General features: G+C 40.9%; 3 protein-coding genes across 3 annotated transcripts; 1 reads left to right on the top strand and 2 right to left on the bottom strand.

Annotated features, from left to right (window-relative positions):
• Window positions 1-1,382: 1,382 nt before the first annotated feature.
• LOC148214428 (putative defense protein 3) lies at window positions 1,383-3,718 on the bottom strand. The gene is given in 5 exon segments (XM_088151508.1): window positions 1,383-1,474; window positions 1,573-1,637; window positions 2,003-2,124; window positions 2,558-2,661; window positions 3,418-3,718. Coding segments are annotated over 5 exon segments (579 nt in total). The 5' UTR covers window positions 3,614-3,718.
• A 282-nt stretch (window positions 3,719-4,000) lies between these two features.
• Window positions 4,001-10,498, top strand: AKAP14 (A-kinase anchoring protein 14). Its single transcript, XM_007436187.3, has 5 exons — window positions 4,001-6,723; window positions 6,810-6,901; window positions 8,132-8,311; window positions 8,993-9,045; window positions 10,376-10,498. Exons 1-5 carry the CDS (start codon window positions 6,573-6,575, stop codon window positions 10,458-10,460), a joined length of 561 nt encoding a protein of 186 aa, XP_007436249.2. The 5' UTR covers window positions 4,001-6,572; the 3' UTR covers window positions 10,461-10,498.
• An 824-nt stretch (window positions 10,499-11,322) lies between these two features.
• Window positions 11,323-18,320, bottom strand: NKAP (NFKB activating protein). The gene is made up of 9 exons (XM_088151735.1): window positions 17,983-18,320; window positions 16,739-16,819; window positions 16,328-16,404; window positions 15,885-15,935; window positions 14,883-14,931; window positions 14,008-14,123; window positions 13,400-13,475; window positions 13,066-13,215; window positions 11,323-12,599 (listed from the first exon to the last, which is right to left on the bottom strand). The coding sequence occupies exons 1-9, from the start codon at window positions 18,207-18,209 to the stop codon at window positions 12,425-12,427; spliced, it is 1,002 nt and encodes a 333-aa protein (XP_088007861.1). The 5' UTR covers window positions 18,210-18,320; the 3' UTR covers window positions 11,323-12,424.
• Between the last annotated feature and the right edge of the window lie 59 nt (window positions 18,321-18,379).

Genomic DNA, 18,379 nt, shown 5'->3' with positions numbered 1-18,379 from the left:
GACAGCATTCCTGTTCTCAGGCACACAATCACAATAAAAAAAGGCAACAGAAAAGGAAAAAAGGTTGAGGTGGGAAAAATAATAGTCAGATGTCAATATATAATGTTATGAAGACCTTAGGTGTCTCTTGGTTAATCCTGGGGGGAAAGCCAGAAGTTGATTAACCCTTCATTTCTGCTCATGTTAATTAACAGAGAATACTCCACTGCAGACTGTCTTTTTGGAAATAAAAAGAAACCATGCCTTGTGGGGGAAGGGAGCAATTAAAATGTATTCCTGAATCTTTTTCTTCTGCTGTTCGAAGGAGTGACTCATTAAGAGATGTGAAAAATGTCTTTCTCTTTTTCTTATATTTATGTTTCTCTTTCTTGGGTACAATCTCACCACATAAGTTATTCATCACGTGGATTAGACTTCTGTTCCTTATGAGGTTATTCAGGTCATGTCTATTTCATAAATACAGTAGATATTACTACTTTCATTGGTTCCTTTTGGTGTTTCCTGATTTTAACTCCCTCAGGCTTCTGGAGCCCAAATACTGAATATCTAACATTTGTAATGTATTGTGTGTCTACCTATACATCCAAAGTCAAATGGTCACTTTTATAAACAAGTTTGACAGTGTTCTCATGAACCAGATCAGGTTTGTCCAAAGTAATAGCTGGAACAGTTCGATTTCCTAAGATGTCTTATAGAGCTGGCCTTCCTAAGATGCTAAGTTATGTCACTAAGAACCTAGTCCTTTACACACTGTATTTAATGCAGCATCAATGCATCACATTCCCAGTCACCTTCAAAAATGTGTGGCAAACAATGTGGTGCTTTTCTTTCAAAAACAAAAAAAAGAAAAAGTTCAATAGACCCAGAATTTAAAGTTATGACTCCCCTCAAAGGAGTTGTATGGTCCTAGACCTGCAAGTACCCTCTGTGGTAACAGCTAGGTCAATGGCAGGCTCTTTTTTTTTTTTTAATAGTTGTAAAGAGGTTTGTAATCCTAAAAGTGCCCTGGAATATAAAAGTTTGGCAATTTGCCATAATTTAGGAAATAATTTTCCTGATAGCATTATGGAGTAGGATAACTCAGTCCATTAAACCTGAGAGCATCATCTAATTTGATTGTGACATGGACGCTTCTAACTTTTTTTTCCCCCTGTTCTTTATTTTTCAGGGTTTGGAGAACATTGACTAAAGCTACGGTGTGAATATTCTTATTTCATAAAAGCAGCTTAGCGTAAATAAAACAAAATCTAAAAGAAGTGTACAGTGAAAGTGTTACAAACATGTGAGCAGGAAAGTAGGATTCTAAAGCAAGGCCGCTACTATGGCAATAAAAATACAGACAACATAATACAACTGCTTTTGTCATGACTTTTTAAAAACAATTACATCAGCAAAATCAGTAGCAAGCCAGTGAAGACTATAGCAGCAGAGAATTCTCTGGCACTCCCTTCCACTCGACTTGTAGCTTGCGGATCTGCAACATTGGAAAGAAAGTTCATCTTGCAGGAACACATGAGGCTGGTGTGCAAAACTGGCCCTTGGTTTCAGGCAGAGAATTTGGGCATAACTCACTTCTCCAGATCACTTTAGATTTGACATGGGTCCAGTAGATGTCATGCAACTGGCCAACTGTTGCCCTGATTTCACCGGAAGAGAAATTATTACAGTTAGAATTTCTGAGGACATGCAAGTAAGACTGAGTTCTCCCATTGTGTTAATCCCTTGGTGTTGTAATATCCAGCTAGAGGTTATAGCCATTCCAGTCTCACAATTGGAGGGTATCAGGTTAAAGGACGCTGGGATTAACTTTCAAGGGGATTGAAATCACCAGTAATTTGTCATAATATTTTTAAAATACCCCCCTCCTTCCTTGCAGAATTAATTGGAAAGAATGCACCTTGGGAAAGGATTTTACATGAATTGTAGCTTCTTTGTTCCCATGAAATATCATGAATCCATTTAAAGAAAAGCAGCAGTAGTTTGAAGTACATATAATACTTACACAAAGATAACTACAGGGGGACAGCATGCGGGAGGTGGAAGCCATGAGTAGATCTGACTCATTGTTAAGTTGATGTTGGAATGAGTAATGGCACTTTGTGGGTTTCCAGAGCATTGCAAAAAAACAGAAAAAACCCAAAGCTGCTTCAAGTTATTCTGTTTAAAACTGTATTTAGCTGTATTTCTATGACATCCTTGCCATTTGCCATTTTTTCACCTTCGCACGGTACACTGAAGCGTAATAAATGCATTGTATGCATAGTTTTCAGAACACCCTATAGAAGCGATTATCTAGCACATTTTGCTTTAACATGGCTTACTGAATAGACCCAATGAAGTGGAAGCCCTGGTTTACTCGCCATAGGACTGGGATCTCACATAACATGCTGACCCCAAGCTAAACAAGCAACATGGGGGCTTAGCATAATATGAGAACCTGGAGTGTGATTTGTATAATTCGTGTTACAGGTTTTGGGGTGTGGGTTGGTGTTGGTAATGAGAAGGTGAATTCAGACAGACCTGAGGATGCTGTCTTGCTAGTGCTTATCTGTAAGAATTTCGTATTGTTTGGGGGAGTTTGCCAAAAGCCCAGGGTGGCGGCGGACCTAAATGAACGTGCCTCCACCAACAACTCTTGATAGGCAGCACCAAGGATCTGGACTGGAGAAAACAAAACTGCTTTTGCTAAATCCCTTACAGCAGTGTTGTCCAAACTTGGCCACCTTAAGATGAGTGGACTTCAACTCTCAGAATTCCCCAGCCAGCATGGCTGGGTGGGGAATTCTGAGAGTTGAAGTCCACTCATCTTAAAGTGGCCAAGTTTGGACAACACTGCCTTACAGGGTTTCCTTTCTGTTACTGTAAACAAGCCAACCTTGTTATGTTTCCCAAGCATTAAAAAAAAATGTTTATGCATTGTGCTAAAAATTAATTGCTTAACCACAGGCTAATGAATAAACCAAGGTTGGCTGGGTTCACCCATTTTGCTAAGCATTTAGCTATTGAACTCAAAATGGTTGAGTTCACACAACCCACTTATCCATAGCTATACAAAAAATGTTTTGGATTAGCGGGGTGTGTGAAATGAGCACAACTCCTGCTGACTTCAGGGATACATACTTTAGTTTTTTTGGTAACAATGTGGAAGTAGATTGTTCATCGCCTACAACCCTGAGATTTCTTGATGACCTCCCATCTAAGTAATAACTTAAGTCTGGCTCTGCTTAGGGTTTTTGAGATTAGCCAAAATTTCTGCTGGTGCTGCCCCTTGCTAAGACAAAAAAGCCAGTGAAGTAATGATTGGCGCTGAGAGAACATAAGGACCTATTAGCTATATTTTAAAAAGGGGAGAGGGAAAAGGAAGATTTGGGGCCCCACAGCTTTACAGTATCTTCCTTTCAACTGAAATAAAATAACCATTAACCAGCTGCCCGTTTTGGAAAGAAGGTGGATGAACCAAAACTTCATACGGACTAGGAACAGACTAAGGCCGTACCCCAGTATGGAGAGGCAACATATTCTCACAGGCTCTGGTTGGAAAGGTGTGATTTGAACAGAGCATGGTCCAGAAAGTGGTAACACCACCAAAGAGGGAGAGATTCCAACAAGCCATGAAAAAAGAGGAGCAGCTTATTTATACTCCATCTTCAAAAGCAAGTATGAATTCTCCCAGCTCAGAAAACAAAGCTTTAAAAAGACAAGCTGAGCTTTGGGTCAGTCGTTACTCCAGTACAGATTCATCTTCTACCATGTCCCTTTTTGCTGGAATATGTGGACCTAAGCAAAGGGCTCGAGCAATGCTAGAAATGGATTAACTTTAGACAGCTAGGTGACACTGATAGAGTTTCTGGAAGACCAGAGAGGATGGATCTATTATGCAGTTATACCTAATGGATCCCTTGAACTGTTGGAAGTTGTCCACTCTTGGCTTTGTCTATTGTCTGATTACAGCCAATTGTTTATTCTAAAAATACTTCAGCATAACATGGCTGATGTAGTATGTGAACTCAGTCTACGCTTCTATGACTTCAGCTTGCAACTGTAGCTCTGAAACTTCACCAGCTCTCTGTTACATCCAACCAATTTCTTTGAAGTATAGTTTCAGGTCTTTTAAAATGCTTTTTTGCTCTCAGCGGCATCCCAAATGGCCTTCAAACCAGGACAATGTCATGAGTTTGAGAAACATGATCCGAAAATCATAGAATTGTTGGCATGTCTTGGAAAGAGAATTTTGGCAAGAATGATCACTACTTATTAAAGACACGTATGTTCTTTGGGGGACCAATTTAGACGTTATCAAGGCATCAAGAATGGTGAATCTTGATATGGATGGGGAGATAAAGTAATTATTATAACAATATTAAATAGGTAAGCGCAATCCTGATTTTCAGCAGTGGATTGGTGAGATGATTGTCAACATTTGAAGCATACTTTTTTTTAACTAAACTCACAGCACTTGGACAACCATGCTTTGTCTTGAAAAAGCTAATCAGGGTCAGGATTGATTAATACTTGGGTTGGAGACTGTCAGAACAGATTGAGAAGTAATAACATTCCATAAAAAAGCACGTTTGGTGTCAGAGAAGACTTCTGAGAATACCACGGAGAGCCAAGAAAAGAAACAAATGGATCTTTGAACAAATCAATCCACAGTTCTCATTCAAAACAAATGACCAGGCTCACTTTAGCATATTTTGGACACATTATGAGAAGACCCAACTCTCTGGAAAAGGCTCTAATGCTGTGAAAAGTGGAAGGAAAGAGAAGAAGAGGATGACCAGCAGCAAGATGGACAGACTGAGCTACAGTAGTGATGGGTGCAGGGCAGGTTGGGGGCAGATCATCCTGGAGGATATCTAGATGGTCACTAAGAGTTGACATTGACTGGATGGCACATAATCAGTCATCAATTCAGGCTGCATTTTATATTTGTTAGCAGTAGCACAATACCGAAAGATAAATTTGGAGTTGTATTTTTGGGGGGTAGGTGACCCATGGATGCAAGGTTGAAAGCCCCATTCTACTTCATCAAGCCCCTGATCAACAAGGTTGCATTCCATGTAACACTAAGTATTGAGTAATGTTACCTGCTATTGGAGCATTTTCCTCTATGGTTTGGTGGAGTTCAGGATTCACAAAAGGATTAGCAAAGTAACCAAATTAGATGCAACTCCCTCGCAGAGCTCTTAAGATAGGTCTGCAGCAGGATTTATTTCAGGCCAAGAGAAAAGAGGTTTGTGGTTTGAGGAGATAATTAATTTGCTGTGCTTGACTAGAATACATCCCCCAGAAGAGGATTGGAAGGAGGCAAAATCTGAGCAGTGATCATGCAGAGGTACGGGGGCATCCTCCTCAGTGTTTGAATGCTTAGAATGAATAAACGTGTTACCATATTGTTTACCTTGGGTGACTATATGGAAGCAACCATGTGGATTTTGCAGCTGAACTAAAAGCAGCTGAAAGTATCCAAAACATTTTGCCAAATGTCCCCTGATTGTAAGAGAGGGTTGAGAAACCCCAAGGAGGCTGCTGTTCTGTCCTGCGACAAAGCAACCTGCTTGGCGGCATTAATCTCTTCGTCTCACGTGGTTGAACGTTTACACTCTCTGCACGCCTGATATGCCCCAAAGAACTTCTGCTTGTTTAGAACTTTTTCTTTAAGCCTGATGGAATGCCTGAACTTCAATGCCACAGAATTATTGGCTGAACATTGGTTGCCTAAGTGATGGTTGTGACCAAACACTTTGCAAGGCTGCAGCCAGCGGCTTGATCAATCTCGGGAACTTGCATCCTAGAGAAAAGAAAGGCCGTTTTGTCACAAGAGCAAAGCAACGGGAAGGTGGTTCCCAGCAGGTAGCCAGATTCCGAAGCTTCTTGGGTGGGTGACAGATTAATCGGACGTTCCTGAGTTATTTCTTACAAACAGCCGCTTGCTTTTCATTGTGGTGGACTGAACAGGAAACAGGGAGCTAAAAGAACACAACATTCATGCACCGCATTTTCCTTGCATGCATTACTATTTCTCAAGGACAACACAAAGGTTGCCAAGCATGCATTGCAAGATGCAAGGTGGGAACAAGCAAGGATGGGTTTGCAGCATTGCTATCATGCAGGAAGTATGGCAGAATAATAAAGGGCCTGGTTTGCATGCCAAAGGTTCCATGTTCAGTCCTCAGCATCTTCTAGTAGGAATAGGAAAAAGCCCTGCTTGAAACAATGGGCAGTTATGGGGGGCTGCCCTTGTGACCTGCAGAAGCCATTGATCCTTCCCCTAATCAGGAAGAATTAGTCAAATGGTGCAGATCTGGAGATTCCAAGGTCTAGCAGCGGCTGAATTAGCTTTCCACAGCAAAAAGGTCAGAGGATCTTTGTTACCTTACAAACTAGCCCATGTATCCTCACCTAAGCTTTCATTAAGCTCAGATCACCTCCTGTGATGCACATTAGAGTTGAATCAAGCACACAGGTCAAGAATTTGCCTGCAACCCAGACACCGCCTTTTCCCAGGTTGGTTCTCCAGGTTCTATCCAATCTTTTTTTCCATCTTCTACAAGCTGAAGACATAAAGGACCATGGCCTTGGAAGAAAAATATATAGAAGTTATGGATGAGGAGGAAGATGAGGAGGATGTGGAAAACATCAAGGAGAAAGCAGCCTTTATCGTTGATAAGATGCTGCAAGATGCCATGGAGAGTGTTAGACTCCTGAAAAAGGAAGAGGCAGGTACTCCAGTGTGGTTTTGAAGCTGTAGAGGCACTGGTATCTAACTTCAACTGGGCACTAATTTGTCCTCCTCTCATCAGCTGCAGGTGTCAAATACAAAATACCAAATATTACCTGGATGAGGTGCAAAGATTTCACCATAGGAAAAGGCCTGTTGCAGATTGAGGAATATATGAGAGTAAGTTTCACGTCTGATCTTCATTGGCATCTTGGGTGCAAGGCGATGTGGCATGTCTGGGTGTGTAAACTGGGCTTAGATGTGGAAAGTCAGTTGCCAACAGACCAGAAGCTTGGACCTCTTGTAAATTGTCCTGTTTAATAAGTCCTGTGCATGTTTTCCTCAGCACTATTGCCCTGCTCTGTCTGGTGGATTTATTTCCTTATAATTGGATTTAAGCTATTTTGCGCTAAGAAATGTATTTGTTAAAAATAAATATTAATGTTTATTTTTTTATAGAAGCAATTTTACATTTGCATACAGTTACGTGCAGTTACGTCCCCCCCCCCCCCACTTTTTGTTTGCTAATTTCTTGACCATTTAAGTAACGTAACAAATCTTATTTTAAGAGTGGAATATATTTGCTACATATATGTATAATTTTTTGAAAGGAAGATTAAACTGTTCAAACTATCCAGATATCCTATAATCAGGTAACAGTGCCTACATTCATGGAATGTGTGTAATCTGATTACTGGATTAACTCATTTTCTGGATTTGCACAATAAATTGAAACTAACAGTTGGGTTGAACCACATAATAAACCAGAAAAGTAACCAGTGTTTAAACCAACTGAGTTTAGCAAGTTGTGTTAGTACAGATGCCTGGTTTTAAGAGCTCTAATTAAACTTGTTGTACAGAACCTCCAAATTGTCTTTTATTGCCCCTAGCAAGTCCCAGAACATTTCTAAAAGTTGCTACCAAATTGTAATTCTCAATATGACAAAAGGAGAAAAATACATGGAGAGTATGAACTGTTTTTGAATGAAATATAACCAAATTTAGTTTAAAACCACTATCTTGTTCCTCCTGCCCCATCTAAGCTTTGGAGTATGTCCCTTCATCATGCCACAACATAGTACTTGTAATCCTCATTTAGTGACCCCAGTTGGGACTGGCAACTTGGTTGTTATGTGAAGCGCTAAGTGAAATGACGACTGGGCTTACAATCTTCCTTCAGCTTTCCTTTCCTTTACCGACCCATGAAGGTCATCAGTGTGAGGATTGGTTGTAAAGTTACTTTTCCATCACTGTCATAACTGCAAACAGTTGCTAAACGAGGCAGTTGCTAAACAAGGACTACCTGTAAGCTCCAGCATAGTAAAACAAAATAAAATATAGCACGCTTTTTTTCAAGTAGGTGCTTGTAATGGGACTGCTGTCTGATTTACAGTATATTAATCCCTGTAGACGTGGGAACTTCATGAAAGTTGGCTACACTGGACCAACTATCTCAATAATGAAGAACTCCAGTACAGCACCCAGTACCGTTACCGAGTCCGCTGGAGCATCCCAACATGTAGGAAGCCCATCCCACGAGCAACAGCGTGTGTCTATTTTGTCATTGAGATTTCCAAAATCAAACCATCAGTGAGTATTTTGAGGTCCCCTTGGGAGACAGTTAAGCTCAACTGCAATGAAGCCACGTTAGGGATGCTCTCATTTAGAACTTATCTAAAATCCATGATCTGTTGCCTCAATTGCTTTTAAGAATCTGCTCGCACATAGAGAAAGGCAACTACCAGCCCTCTGTATGTGGCAGAATTCCAATCACCATTAACCCAGTCAGCATGGCCAGGTTGTGGGAACTGAAGTCCAACAATTATCCAAGAGGAAACAGCTGGATGCTTCTTGATGGCCATGTCTTTGCTTAAGAATAAGAAGGAAATGCTTGCTATTAATTTTAGGCGTAACTAATAAACATAAAATAAAGGTAGTCTGGTGGTATCTTGGCCATTTATAGTTTTGTGAATCATAACTCACTTAGCTATCCATTCCCCCCAAAACTCATTTTGTTAGCTAAATAAGACAACTCAGAAGGAACCAACAAACTGTAAAGGAGACGTCAGGGGGCATGGAAAGTGGATACAAGAGTGCTAATCCTATGGAATTCCATCTTAGATCCCTGTTAGATGGTTGAGTGTTATTGTTAGGCTTTAATTCTTGGGAGAATTGCCTCTATTTTTTCCTGAAATATCTCTACGTTCATGAGGACCATTAAGTAGGCCATCATTTGCAAAACTGTAACCATTGTTTTTCTGTTTGATACAGACCCTACCGATTGAAGTATTCTTTGTGGTGGAAACCAACAAGCTCATCCACAGGTACTTTCATGGCAACACTTCCCTCAATCAACTGGTTTACATAGCTGGGTTCCCACGTTGCATTAAGATGTTGCTAGCATGGTTTATTAAGTCACAGAGGCTGAGTTTACACATCTTGAACCATAATCTATAGGTTGAAAACAAAAAAAACTAGGTTCATATAGGTAAACTAAAATCAAACAGTATTGTGGCTTAGCCATGTTGAATGAACTTGGCTTGTATCTCATTCATTTTTGACTAGTGTGGTCAGCTGGCCAGAAAGGAAGGGAACTGACCAGAACCTTTTCAATGTATAAAATGGGAAGTGGGATTTTTCTTGAATTGTATGGAGATTAAATCTTCTCTGCTACAGTAATCTGCAGATGAAACTGCATTTTAAACAGGCCCAGTTCCAGGAGAAAAGTTGGCTTAGCCATTGGTAGCAAGAAAAATCCTTCAAGGTTCATTCCCAAAGCTTCAATCCTGTCCATAATTTTCTGGGACAGAGCTTCTAGCAGTGTTTCTCAACCTTGGCAACTTTAAGATGTGTGGACTTCAATTCCCAGCACTCCCCAGCCAGCATGGAGTGCTGGGAGTTGAAGTCCACACGTCTTAAAGTTGCCAAGGTTGAGAAGCACTCTTCTAGAATATGGAATGCTCTCTCCAGGATGTTATTTGGCCTCCCACTTAGGAAAGTACTTAGGAAAATAGCAAAAATGAGTCTCTTTGGCTTAGTTTTCAACCATTAATTGGTTTTAATATTGAATTCAGTGATACAGACTTTAATTTGGTAGTATTGATTTTAACGTCTTTTACATTTTGTTCTGTTCTTATAGGCTGTCTTGAGAGTTTCTATAAGCAGAAAGATGGAGTATTAAGTTTAATAATATACATTAAAAGAATAGGGCTTTCTTCTGCCTAGGTCTCCACTGTTTGTAGAATGATTCCTGAGTTTCAGCTCTTCCTAAAGCTTATCCATTGACCAACACTGAACAAGATTCTCAAACTGCTTCACATTTTTATTAAGTTGGAATCCTGTATAATACTATTGTTGTGTGCTGAAACACACCAGTTGCTTATAGGAACTCAAAGGTCCAAGTTAATAAATTGTTGTATGTGATTTGAAGGCAGATGTCAACAAACCCTCAACCACACAGAAATAAGGAAACAAAAGCAGGGAAGGTTTGTATAGTTTACCTTTGACAGATATTGGTATCTGAAACATTACAAAGTGTTTTTCAGCCATATAAAACAAGTCATGTTTGAAAAATACTGTAAAACATTGTATTAGCTAACTTTTTGGATGAAATGTAAAACCTGAGTATAAAATGCTCACTCTTTCTATTTACAGGCCAGGAAAATCTCGCTTTAAGGAAAAGTGGCTCAAAGATGTAATTGAAAGTAAAATAGTCATGATGGAGACTGTGGACTTTTAGTTCTTCTAGAATGGTTAGAAATTAAAATCGCTGTAGGCGTCCTGCTTTTTTTTTTTTTTTGGTAATAAAATCTCCTGGGTTGCTGTAATCAGACCCTCGTTTTGATCTCTCTGTACATTCATATAAATGAAGCGCGGGAAGAAAAGTTTTAATCAAACTGCATACATATCCCGTATCAAGGCCCTTACATCTGCACTTTTGCTCCAGAAGATGGGAGAGATTACACCTGTCAAATGTCCTTATTTAATGCAATGTTAAGTCACCAGAGGTCCTCCCAAGGTGTGGCAATGCAAGTCTCAATGTTTCAACTAATGTGGTGTTCAGGAGACACCAGATTCCGGAAGGCAAGGTGAGAAAGGGAGGCTGGTCTACAGAAGCTAGGACCATGATCATCTTTATGCAGAACTCAAGAATATTGGACTTTGATTCAAGAGCAGCCTGTGGGTCCCTAAACCAAATGTATTGAATCTCTAACAATTAGTGCCTCATTTGCTGGAATGAATTGGGCTGCATTTGGGGACAGCAAATTGGGAGAGCATTTCTCCCCACTGCCCCAAGATATTTCACAGAATGAATGCCTTCAACTTGAGAGTCACTGTAGTTTAGCAGTTTTGGAGTTGAAGTCTGAGAAAACTCATGTTTGACTACACTTCTTAGTTTATGGAACCTCACAGGTCACAGGGTGACCTTGCATCAGTTATTCTCTCAGCCTGATCTGTCTCACAGAGCTATTGTGAGGATAGCAGTGGAGAAGGGCGGGCTATTTGTGTCACTTTGAACTCCCAGAAGAAAAGATGGATATACATCTACTGAACACATAAGAAGCTGGCAAACCGCAAACAACAACACACAGTCAACTGGACCTAGGAGAACATTTTATTTTAAAAATATAGTTCAGAAGCGGTACACCATTCTGGAACTGTGCAAAAAAGGAATGCTCAAAATGCATTCAATAAAGCTGTCGTTTATACTGGGGTACTTATGTACTGGGGTGTATTTTTATTCGGATTTCTTTTCTTCCTTGTTTCAGAATGTGGCTCCAGATATACTTCTAAAGTTTATGAATGGTGTACTGGGCAGCACTCAAAATTTACAAAAGGGAACAGAAGCTCAAAACCCCCAGTATATGGCAGTTGCCACATGGACTTTGAATTCCAGTCCACAAATTTTATCTAGGCTATAGATTATATTGAAGAAACTAAAGGCTAAAAAATTTCCCCAGATTGATATTCACCTCATTTCTGCTGTTGAAAAACTATTTACGCTTAGCTGAGCAGGAAATAAATTTATGATCCTCAAAGCATTCTCTCTTGCAAAATTATGAAAGCCAGACGTTTAATAGCACTAAAACTGTAAAGAATCCCAAAATGACAAAATATAAGGAGTCTGAGCCACAAAACAAGATCATGATTTAAACAACTTTTCTCTGTTTAACAATCCACCCAAATGTGTATCTGTTCTAGACAGGAAGCTTATAAAGGCAACAGTCAACATTAAAGCTATTTCTGTCTTTTGGGTGCACAGAGTTAGGCCCAGGGTATGTGCTAGCTGTATAAGAGATCTTGTTGGTCCATTCAGGGCTTAATATTTTCTTCTTGTCAAAGTCCATAGAAAATAGTCTTCACTGAACCCTCATAAACGCAAATTCTTGCTTAAACTGCGAGATTGTTTTTAAAGTGCTGTTTTATCAATCACAAAGGAGGGATAGCATCTCAGCAGCTTCTTAGCATATGGTAGTATCGACTGGCCTGCCTTGGTTAATCTGACATGGGCTGCATACATCTGCTATTGAGAAGACCTTGCAAGTTAGTTCCAAGGCCACACCAAACCAATTAGGGTTCTTAGCTGGTTATCTATGGACTGTTTCCCAATGTTCCTGCAGCACAAGCCACAGTGCTGCCCACCCATTTGCTGGGCAGCACCATGGAGGTGGTTCATCAAGGTCAGGACAAAGGACACGCCATTCATTTCTCATCTTTGCCTTTGGTTTTTCTGTAGACCATTTCCCGGAAGCTGGCTAGGATCTTGTTTTCTCTCTTTCGCCTTTCCTCCTGGTTGAAAGATGCCAGGGCTCTCTTCTCATCCGCGCTGTAGATCTGGTTCTCTTTCCGCAGACGCACAGCTTCCATTCGCCGATGCCTAATGAGAGACAGGGTGCCCATCAGCGAACTACCAACACTCAAGCCATCAACTGGCCACAGAGTATTTTCGTTACTTTCAGTCATCTCTGTTCACCTCCACCTCCAAACCCGCATAATGGAAACTGTACGAATAGCATGGAAACGACATCCACGTAGAGTAACAAGAGCTCACAGTTGAGATGCATAGCCTGAGATTCCAGGATGGCCCGTTACTCCCAAAAGCTATTGCCAAACCATCATTTTTGATTTGACAGAAACAAAGGAATTAAATAGATGACAGTGCAAACCATCGCTAAGTATAATTAAATATATAATTAAGTATTCTTTCTTACGATTAAGTATAAAATATGAATGAAATCCAATCCACTCTTTATCCTGAGCCACCTCCCCAGTACTTTTGGCAGGGCCACCCACAACCAAGGAGAGCCCCTGGCCCTTGCAGCCTTTTCCACCAGGCCACCTACCTGCTGCCGCTCATTACATAGCCTGACTTCTCAAAGGAGGCTATTTCTTCGCTGGTAAGGCCTATTTCACCTCTCCTGGGGATCCGCTTGCCAGCTTTCACGTACTCTGCCATGGCAGCACCTTCACCAGGCAGCAAAGCGTGACCGTAGCTTCGAGAGAGAAAGAGAATGCCAAATTAAACCACAGCAAGGGCAAAAAAATGTGTAAGGACCGCCCCCCCCAGTGCCCCCAAGCCCAGTGTTGCAGCTTGTTCTCTTGCATGCCGTGCGTGATCCATATTATAACCATTCTGCTCACTCCTAGTCTATATCGGCCACAGAGAGCACCACTTACTTCAAGGGGCGGTCGTCTTGAGAAGCATGAGTAATGGGAGCTTCAGGTCCGATAAAATCCACTGCATCTGGGTTTTCTGCAATGGGTGGGGGAAACAAAAATTCAAACCTGTGAACATGGAGGCTGAGGCTTCTACACAGGAAAAAAGTATCTGCATATCCATCTCAACTTAGTTTGACTGCCCCTTGTTCCCCCCCTTGGACTCCCCATTCTACACAAGTGGGGAGGGTAAGCTGCCTACAGCAGGGTTTCTCAACCGTGGCAACTTGAAGGCATGTGGACTTCAACTCCCAGAATTCCCCAGCCAGCATTTGATTGATTTATACAGCTGCCCATTTAGCACATGACCCAGGGTGGTGCAAATCATTAATAAACAATTAATTATAAAACCTATATTATAAAACAAAGCATTAAAAAAAAACAATCCAGATGACTGGAAAAAGAAGGGTATCAATAAAGCAAGAATATCCTTAAAGTAGCCAGTAATCTTCCAATGAAATCAGCTTGAAACTCTTTTCAAATACTCTTGAGATGAATGCTTATCTCTTAACCAAAGGAACGAACATGACCTGATTTATGCTAGCTAGCCTTGAGCGGTGAGCACCTACTTGATCTCTCAATCCAGAGGTCATCCCCATGTTCGGCTCTCTCATCAGAATCTTCACTGCTCGAGTCACTAGAATCCTTTCTGCTCTTCTTACTCTTCTTTTTCTTGTACTTTTTTCTGGTCATAAAAGAGAGATGGGTTGAATTTGGAGGCAGGGAGAAGAAAACCAATTATTACAAGCAAGAATAAAGTGCTTTGGATAAAGTGGTTAAGTTAAAGGAACGTCTGCGAATGGGCAACAGTAAGAGATGTTGGGATCATAAGCTTTCCATCTTTTTTTCTATGGGAAGCTCTGCCTAGCTGATACAAATATGGTTTTACGTTTTATCTGTTCATGCAGAAGAGTGTTTTTCAAACATAGCAACTTTAAGATGTGTGGACTTCAACTCTCAACAGGCTAGCTGGGGAATTCTGAGGGTTGAAGTCCACACATCTTAAAGTTGCCAAGTTTGAAAAACACTGATGTAGAACAAATAACGTGGCACACAGCACAAAGAGAACTCAAGGAAACCCTGCTATTTCTCTCTTTTGCAATCCCCTAATCGTGCCGCCCTGGAGATATTTGGAAGTAAACCACCTTGATACTTAAAGGGAGCTTAACCTCTGGGATTAGACTGAAGCAAGACCATATCCCCTCACTTTACAGCTCAAAATATTAACTAATAATAACAGAATTCAAGAACTGAAAGGAAAAAAGAAGGGGAAACCAATTTAAAAATGGGAACAACAATAACAAAAGCTGAAAGCCAAACCAGTGTTTTAGGAATTATCTCTGGAACAGGACAGATTGTGGCTTGTCCTTAGGCAGTTAAGGGAAGAATTATATACTATTAAATATAGGAAGTAAAGTATGCAAATGTTTTAAAGAGCTCTTACTTTCTATGCTTCTTTTTCTTCTTCTTGGCTTTCTTCTTTTCCTCCTCACCTGAAATATTAAATATGAAAAGGGGGAGGAGAAGTAAATCGTAAAACCTGATATATGTCCAAGAGAGATAAAAGCTGGCATGCAGGAGCAACTCGACTACTGGGACCGGACCAAGAAGACTGGGGTGCAGATGTCTAATTCTGTTGTGAATCTTACTGGATGACCTTAAGCAATCTCTTTCTCTCTGCCTAAAATAGTAGAGAGAACCCCACAGAAGAAGGAACATGGTTCCAGCAGTCAGTGAATCACATGGGTATACTTTATAAGGATATATGCGCACGTGTATTATGTATGTGCAGAAATGCTCTCAAAATTAAACCTGTACATCATACACCATAAAGGCATTCCTATACGGTTACAGCATGCTTATACTAAACATATTAACTGAGCTTATGTGTCAAAGATTCCCTGAAAAGAAAAGCAATGGTTGGATCATGGCAAATACACTTTTAATACTAACCATCCACACCCGGGTTCCCTCAGGGGTATCCAGAACAGCGAAGACAGTTCAAATTGATTTAATATTTGTAGTGTAGATCTCTCATTGATTAATAAAAATCTAATCTTTAGAACTCTGTTCTATTGCGCTTAATTATTCTCAAGTGTATAAAGCAGTTCCTTCATAGGGTATTCTAGATACATATACTATTTGTGAGAACTTTTACTAATATTCAATTCCCCATTAGTTTAATGGTACAGTTAAACATTGCTGGGATGCTATACTAATGTATGATTCTCTATTAAGTAAAACTCTTGAAAGTACCAGTGACATATTCTTCGAACCAAACAGAATGGTAAAAAGATACCTAAATATTAAAGGGCAATTGAATTGAATTGAATTGCACTGAATTGAATCATCTGAATTGCAGGCAAAGAACAAAATGTGAACTTCTTTCTGCATATAATTCAAATCAAGGAAGAACATTATTCCTGGATATCAGACTGATACTTACGTGCAGCAGCCTTTTTCTTCTTTTTCTTTTTCTTCCTTTTCTTCTCCTCCTCTAAAAGATATTCGAAACATGTGTTTTATAATCAGATAAACAATTAATTCCAATGTATTTGCTCCTGACTTAGAAACATGACCTACCAATGGTCAGTTCCAGAGGTACAAAACACAATTAATTGCCCCTCTGCTGAAAAACTTTCTCCCATTTGCATTCTACAAAGGAGAGAGCAATATAGGTTGCTGCAGCAAAGAGTGGGAAACATCATATTCAAACTACATCTATAGTTTTAAGAGAACATAAACTGTCCCCAAGTTAAGAATTAGCAATCTGAAATTATTTTGGACAATTTATTTCAGAAATGTCATTCACAATTCTAAGAAAGTAAAATGAGTCCCCCACAGATACTACTGATGGTGTCAGGCTTCATCTTATCCACACTGGAGTACCTTCTGAACTGGACTCGGATGAGCTACTTTTTTTAGATGATCCATCTTCGTCTTCTGCGGGAGTATGTTCATCAGAGCTAGATTTAAAGGCAAAATATAACCTTAAAATCCATGAACTAAAGTGCACAAGATGGAATACAAATGTAACTTTAAAAAGCTTATTTCATTTGGCCAAAATTAAGGACATTCTTCAAATTTAGAGATTTCAACACTACAGAATCTGTCTGTCAGGGTCTGTACATATATGTTCTCTCTGAGGGTTGGGAGGATGAGTTCAGCAGTTCCAAGCTGGGACAGAAATCAGGACTTAGAAATAAAACTAAATAGAACACCAGGTACATTTTACATCACTATAAAGGCAGCAAAGTCTAACAAGGAAAGGAAAACAAAATTAAATACAGGTTTATTTACTCTGGCTCAGGAAGTTTTGGTGAGAGTCCCCAAACTTCAGGTGCTCCTAGTTCACCTATTCGTTCTCTCTCATTTAGTCGTCTGTAAAAGATATTAAGAAACAAGTCAGAAGCACAGGAAAATAAAATCAACTTCATCTCATACCTAAATGCTAATGATGCACATACCAGATTGTAATGGGGTAAGCTTGCACACACAGAGAGACTAAGCCCTAAGATTTTCAAGAAAGGGGCTGCAAATCATCCCCCAATTACTCTCCTGGAAAACAGCCTGATGCTGCCGCTGTCTATTCCAGAGAAGGTCCCTCTCTGCACTAGTGAAGGAGTTAAGTGGTCAGATCTCTTGCCTCTGCTTCCCTTCCTTTTTCTGTAACTTATTGGAGCAGAGACATTACACGTTAAAGTTAAAACCCTTCCAAAGCTGAAGGGTGAAAAATACAGAGCCAAGGGAGGCAGCATCAGAAACAGGGAACAGGTCAAAGAAAAGGTTGGCAACTGCACATATTGAACTTCATAGAAATACTGTAGGCATAATCAAAGGCTTAAGCATAAAAGGTGAGGGTGAGGAGGAAGAGGGTACAATCATCCTTGACTAAATGTGGGAGAAACCAGGGCAATCCACCTATTAGCATAGATTGTGATCTTTATGTTGTCATATCATATATATCAGGATCTGAGATGCAGTAATGGCAGTTCTCCCCTCCAGCAACTGTTTAAAAAACGTTTTTTATATTTTACTCAACACTCTTGACAACAGAACCACTTTTAAAGAAATTTAAAAAAAAAAAAGGACACACCCACACACACTAAAAACACGAAGTAACAAGAGAGAGAGAAAAAACACCTTGTATTTTATACTTATCAAAAGTCCCCGCTTTATTAATCAAGACTCTTACAATACAATCCGTGCAAAATAGGATTATAAAATATCACAAAATCCCCTGCCGTAGTAACGTATGTTGCTGCATCCTCTGATCCCTAGAAAATATTGCCTTTTCCAAAACGGAGGGATCACCCATCCCCTCCAGCAGCTGTGAGAGACCACATGCCTAATAATAATAATAATAATGATGATGATGATGATGATGATGATGATGCTCGTAAGTGGATAAAATGCCAAATCCGGTCTACACATCTGGCTGGCTGCGCGACCAGCCATGACAACAATAACCACCACCACCATGGTTTTAAACAGGCGGAGCCGGCCAAGGGCGAGGCCGCCGGCCCACGGGTACCGCCACTCGCCTCTGCCGCAGCGACTCCTCCTGCTCCTTGCCGTAGTGCTCCGGGTCGTGCCGGGAGCCGAAGTGATGCGGGCGCCCAACCCGCTGCCGGAAGCCGTTGCGCTCCCGGGAGCGAGACCTCCTGCTGCGGCTGTGCCTGGACGGAGAAGGGCTGGCCAAGCCGTTTTCTCGCCCCCGCCGGGGGGTCGGGGAGTCCAACGGGCTCCTCGAGCGGGACACCGGGGCCATGGCTGTGCCAGGGCCGGGGCTGCTCCGGCGGTGGCGGCGGCGCCACTGGCGAGCAGGTCTGGTCGGCTGCTGAGGGCGGCGCGACGCTCAACCGCAACATCGTGGCTTCCTGTCTCCTGACGTCACATCCGGAGGACGCCATACTTCCGCCGCTCGCGTCCCGTCTTCTT

Source organism: Python bivittatus, unplaced genomic scaffold (assembly GCF_059951505.1).
Source record: "Python bivittatus isolate LINGU-HERP-01145 unplaced genomic scaffold, Pbiv_v1 ctg000670_np1212, whole genome shotgun sequence".
Classification (NCBI taxonomy): Eukaryota; Metazoa; Chordata; class Lepidosauria; order Squamata; family Pythonidae; genus Python; species Python bivittatus.
Note: the sequence above shows the minus strand (reverse complement) of the source record. Positions and strands in the feature narration are given on the sequence as shown.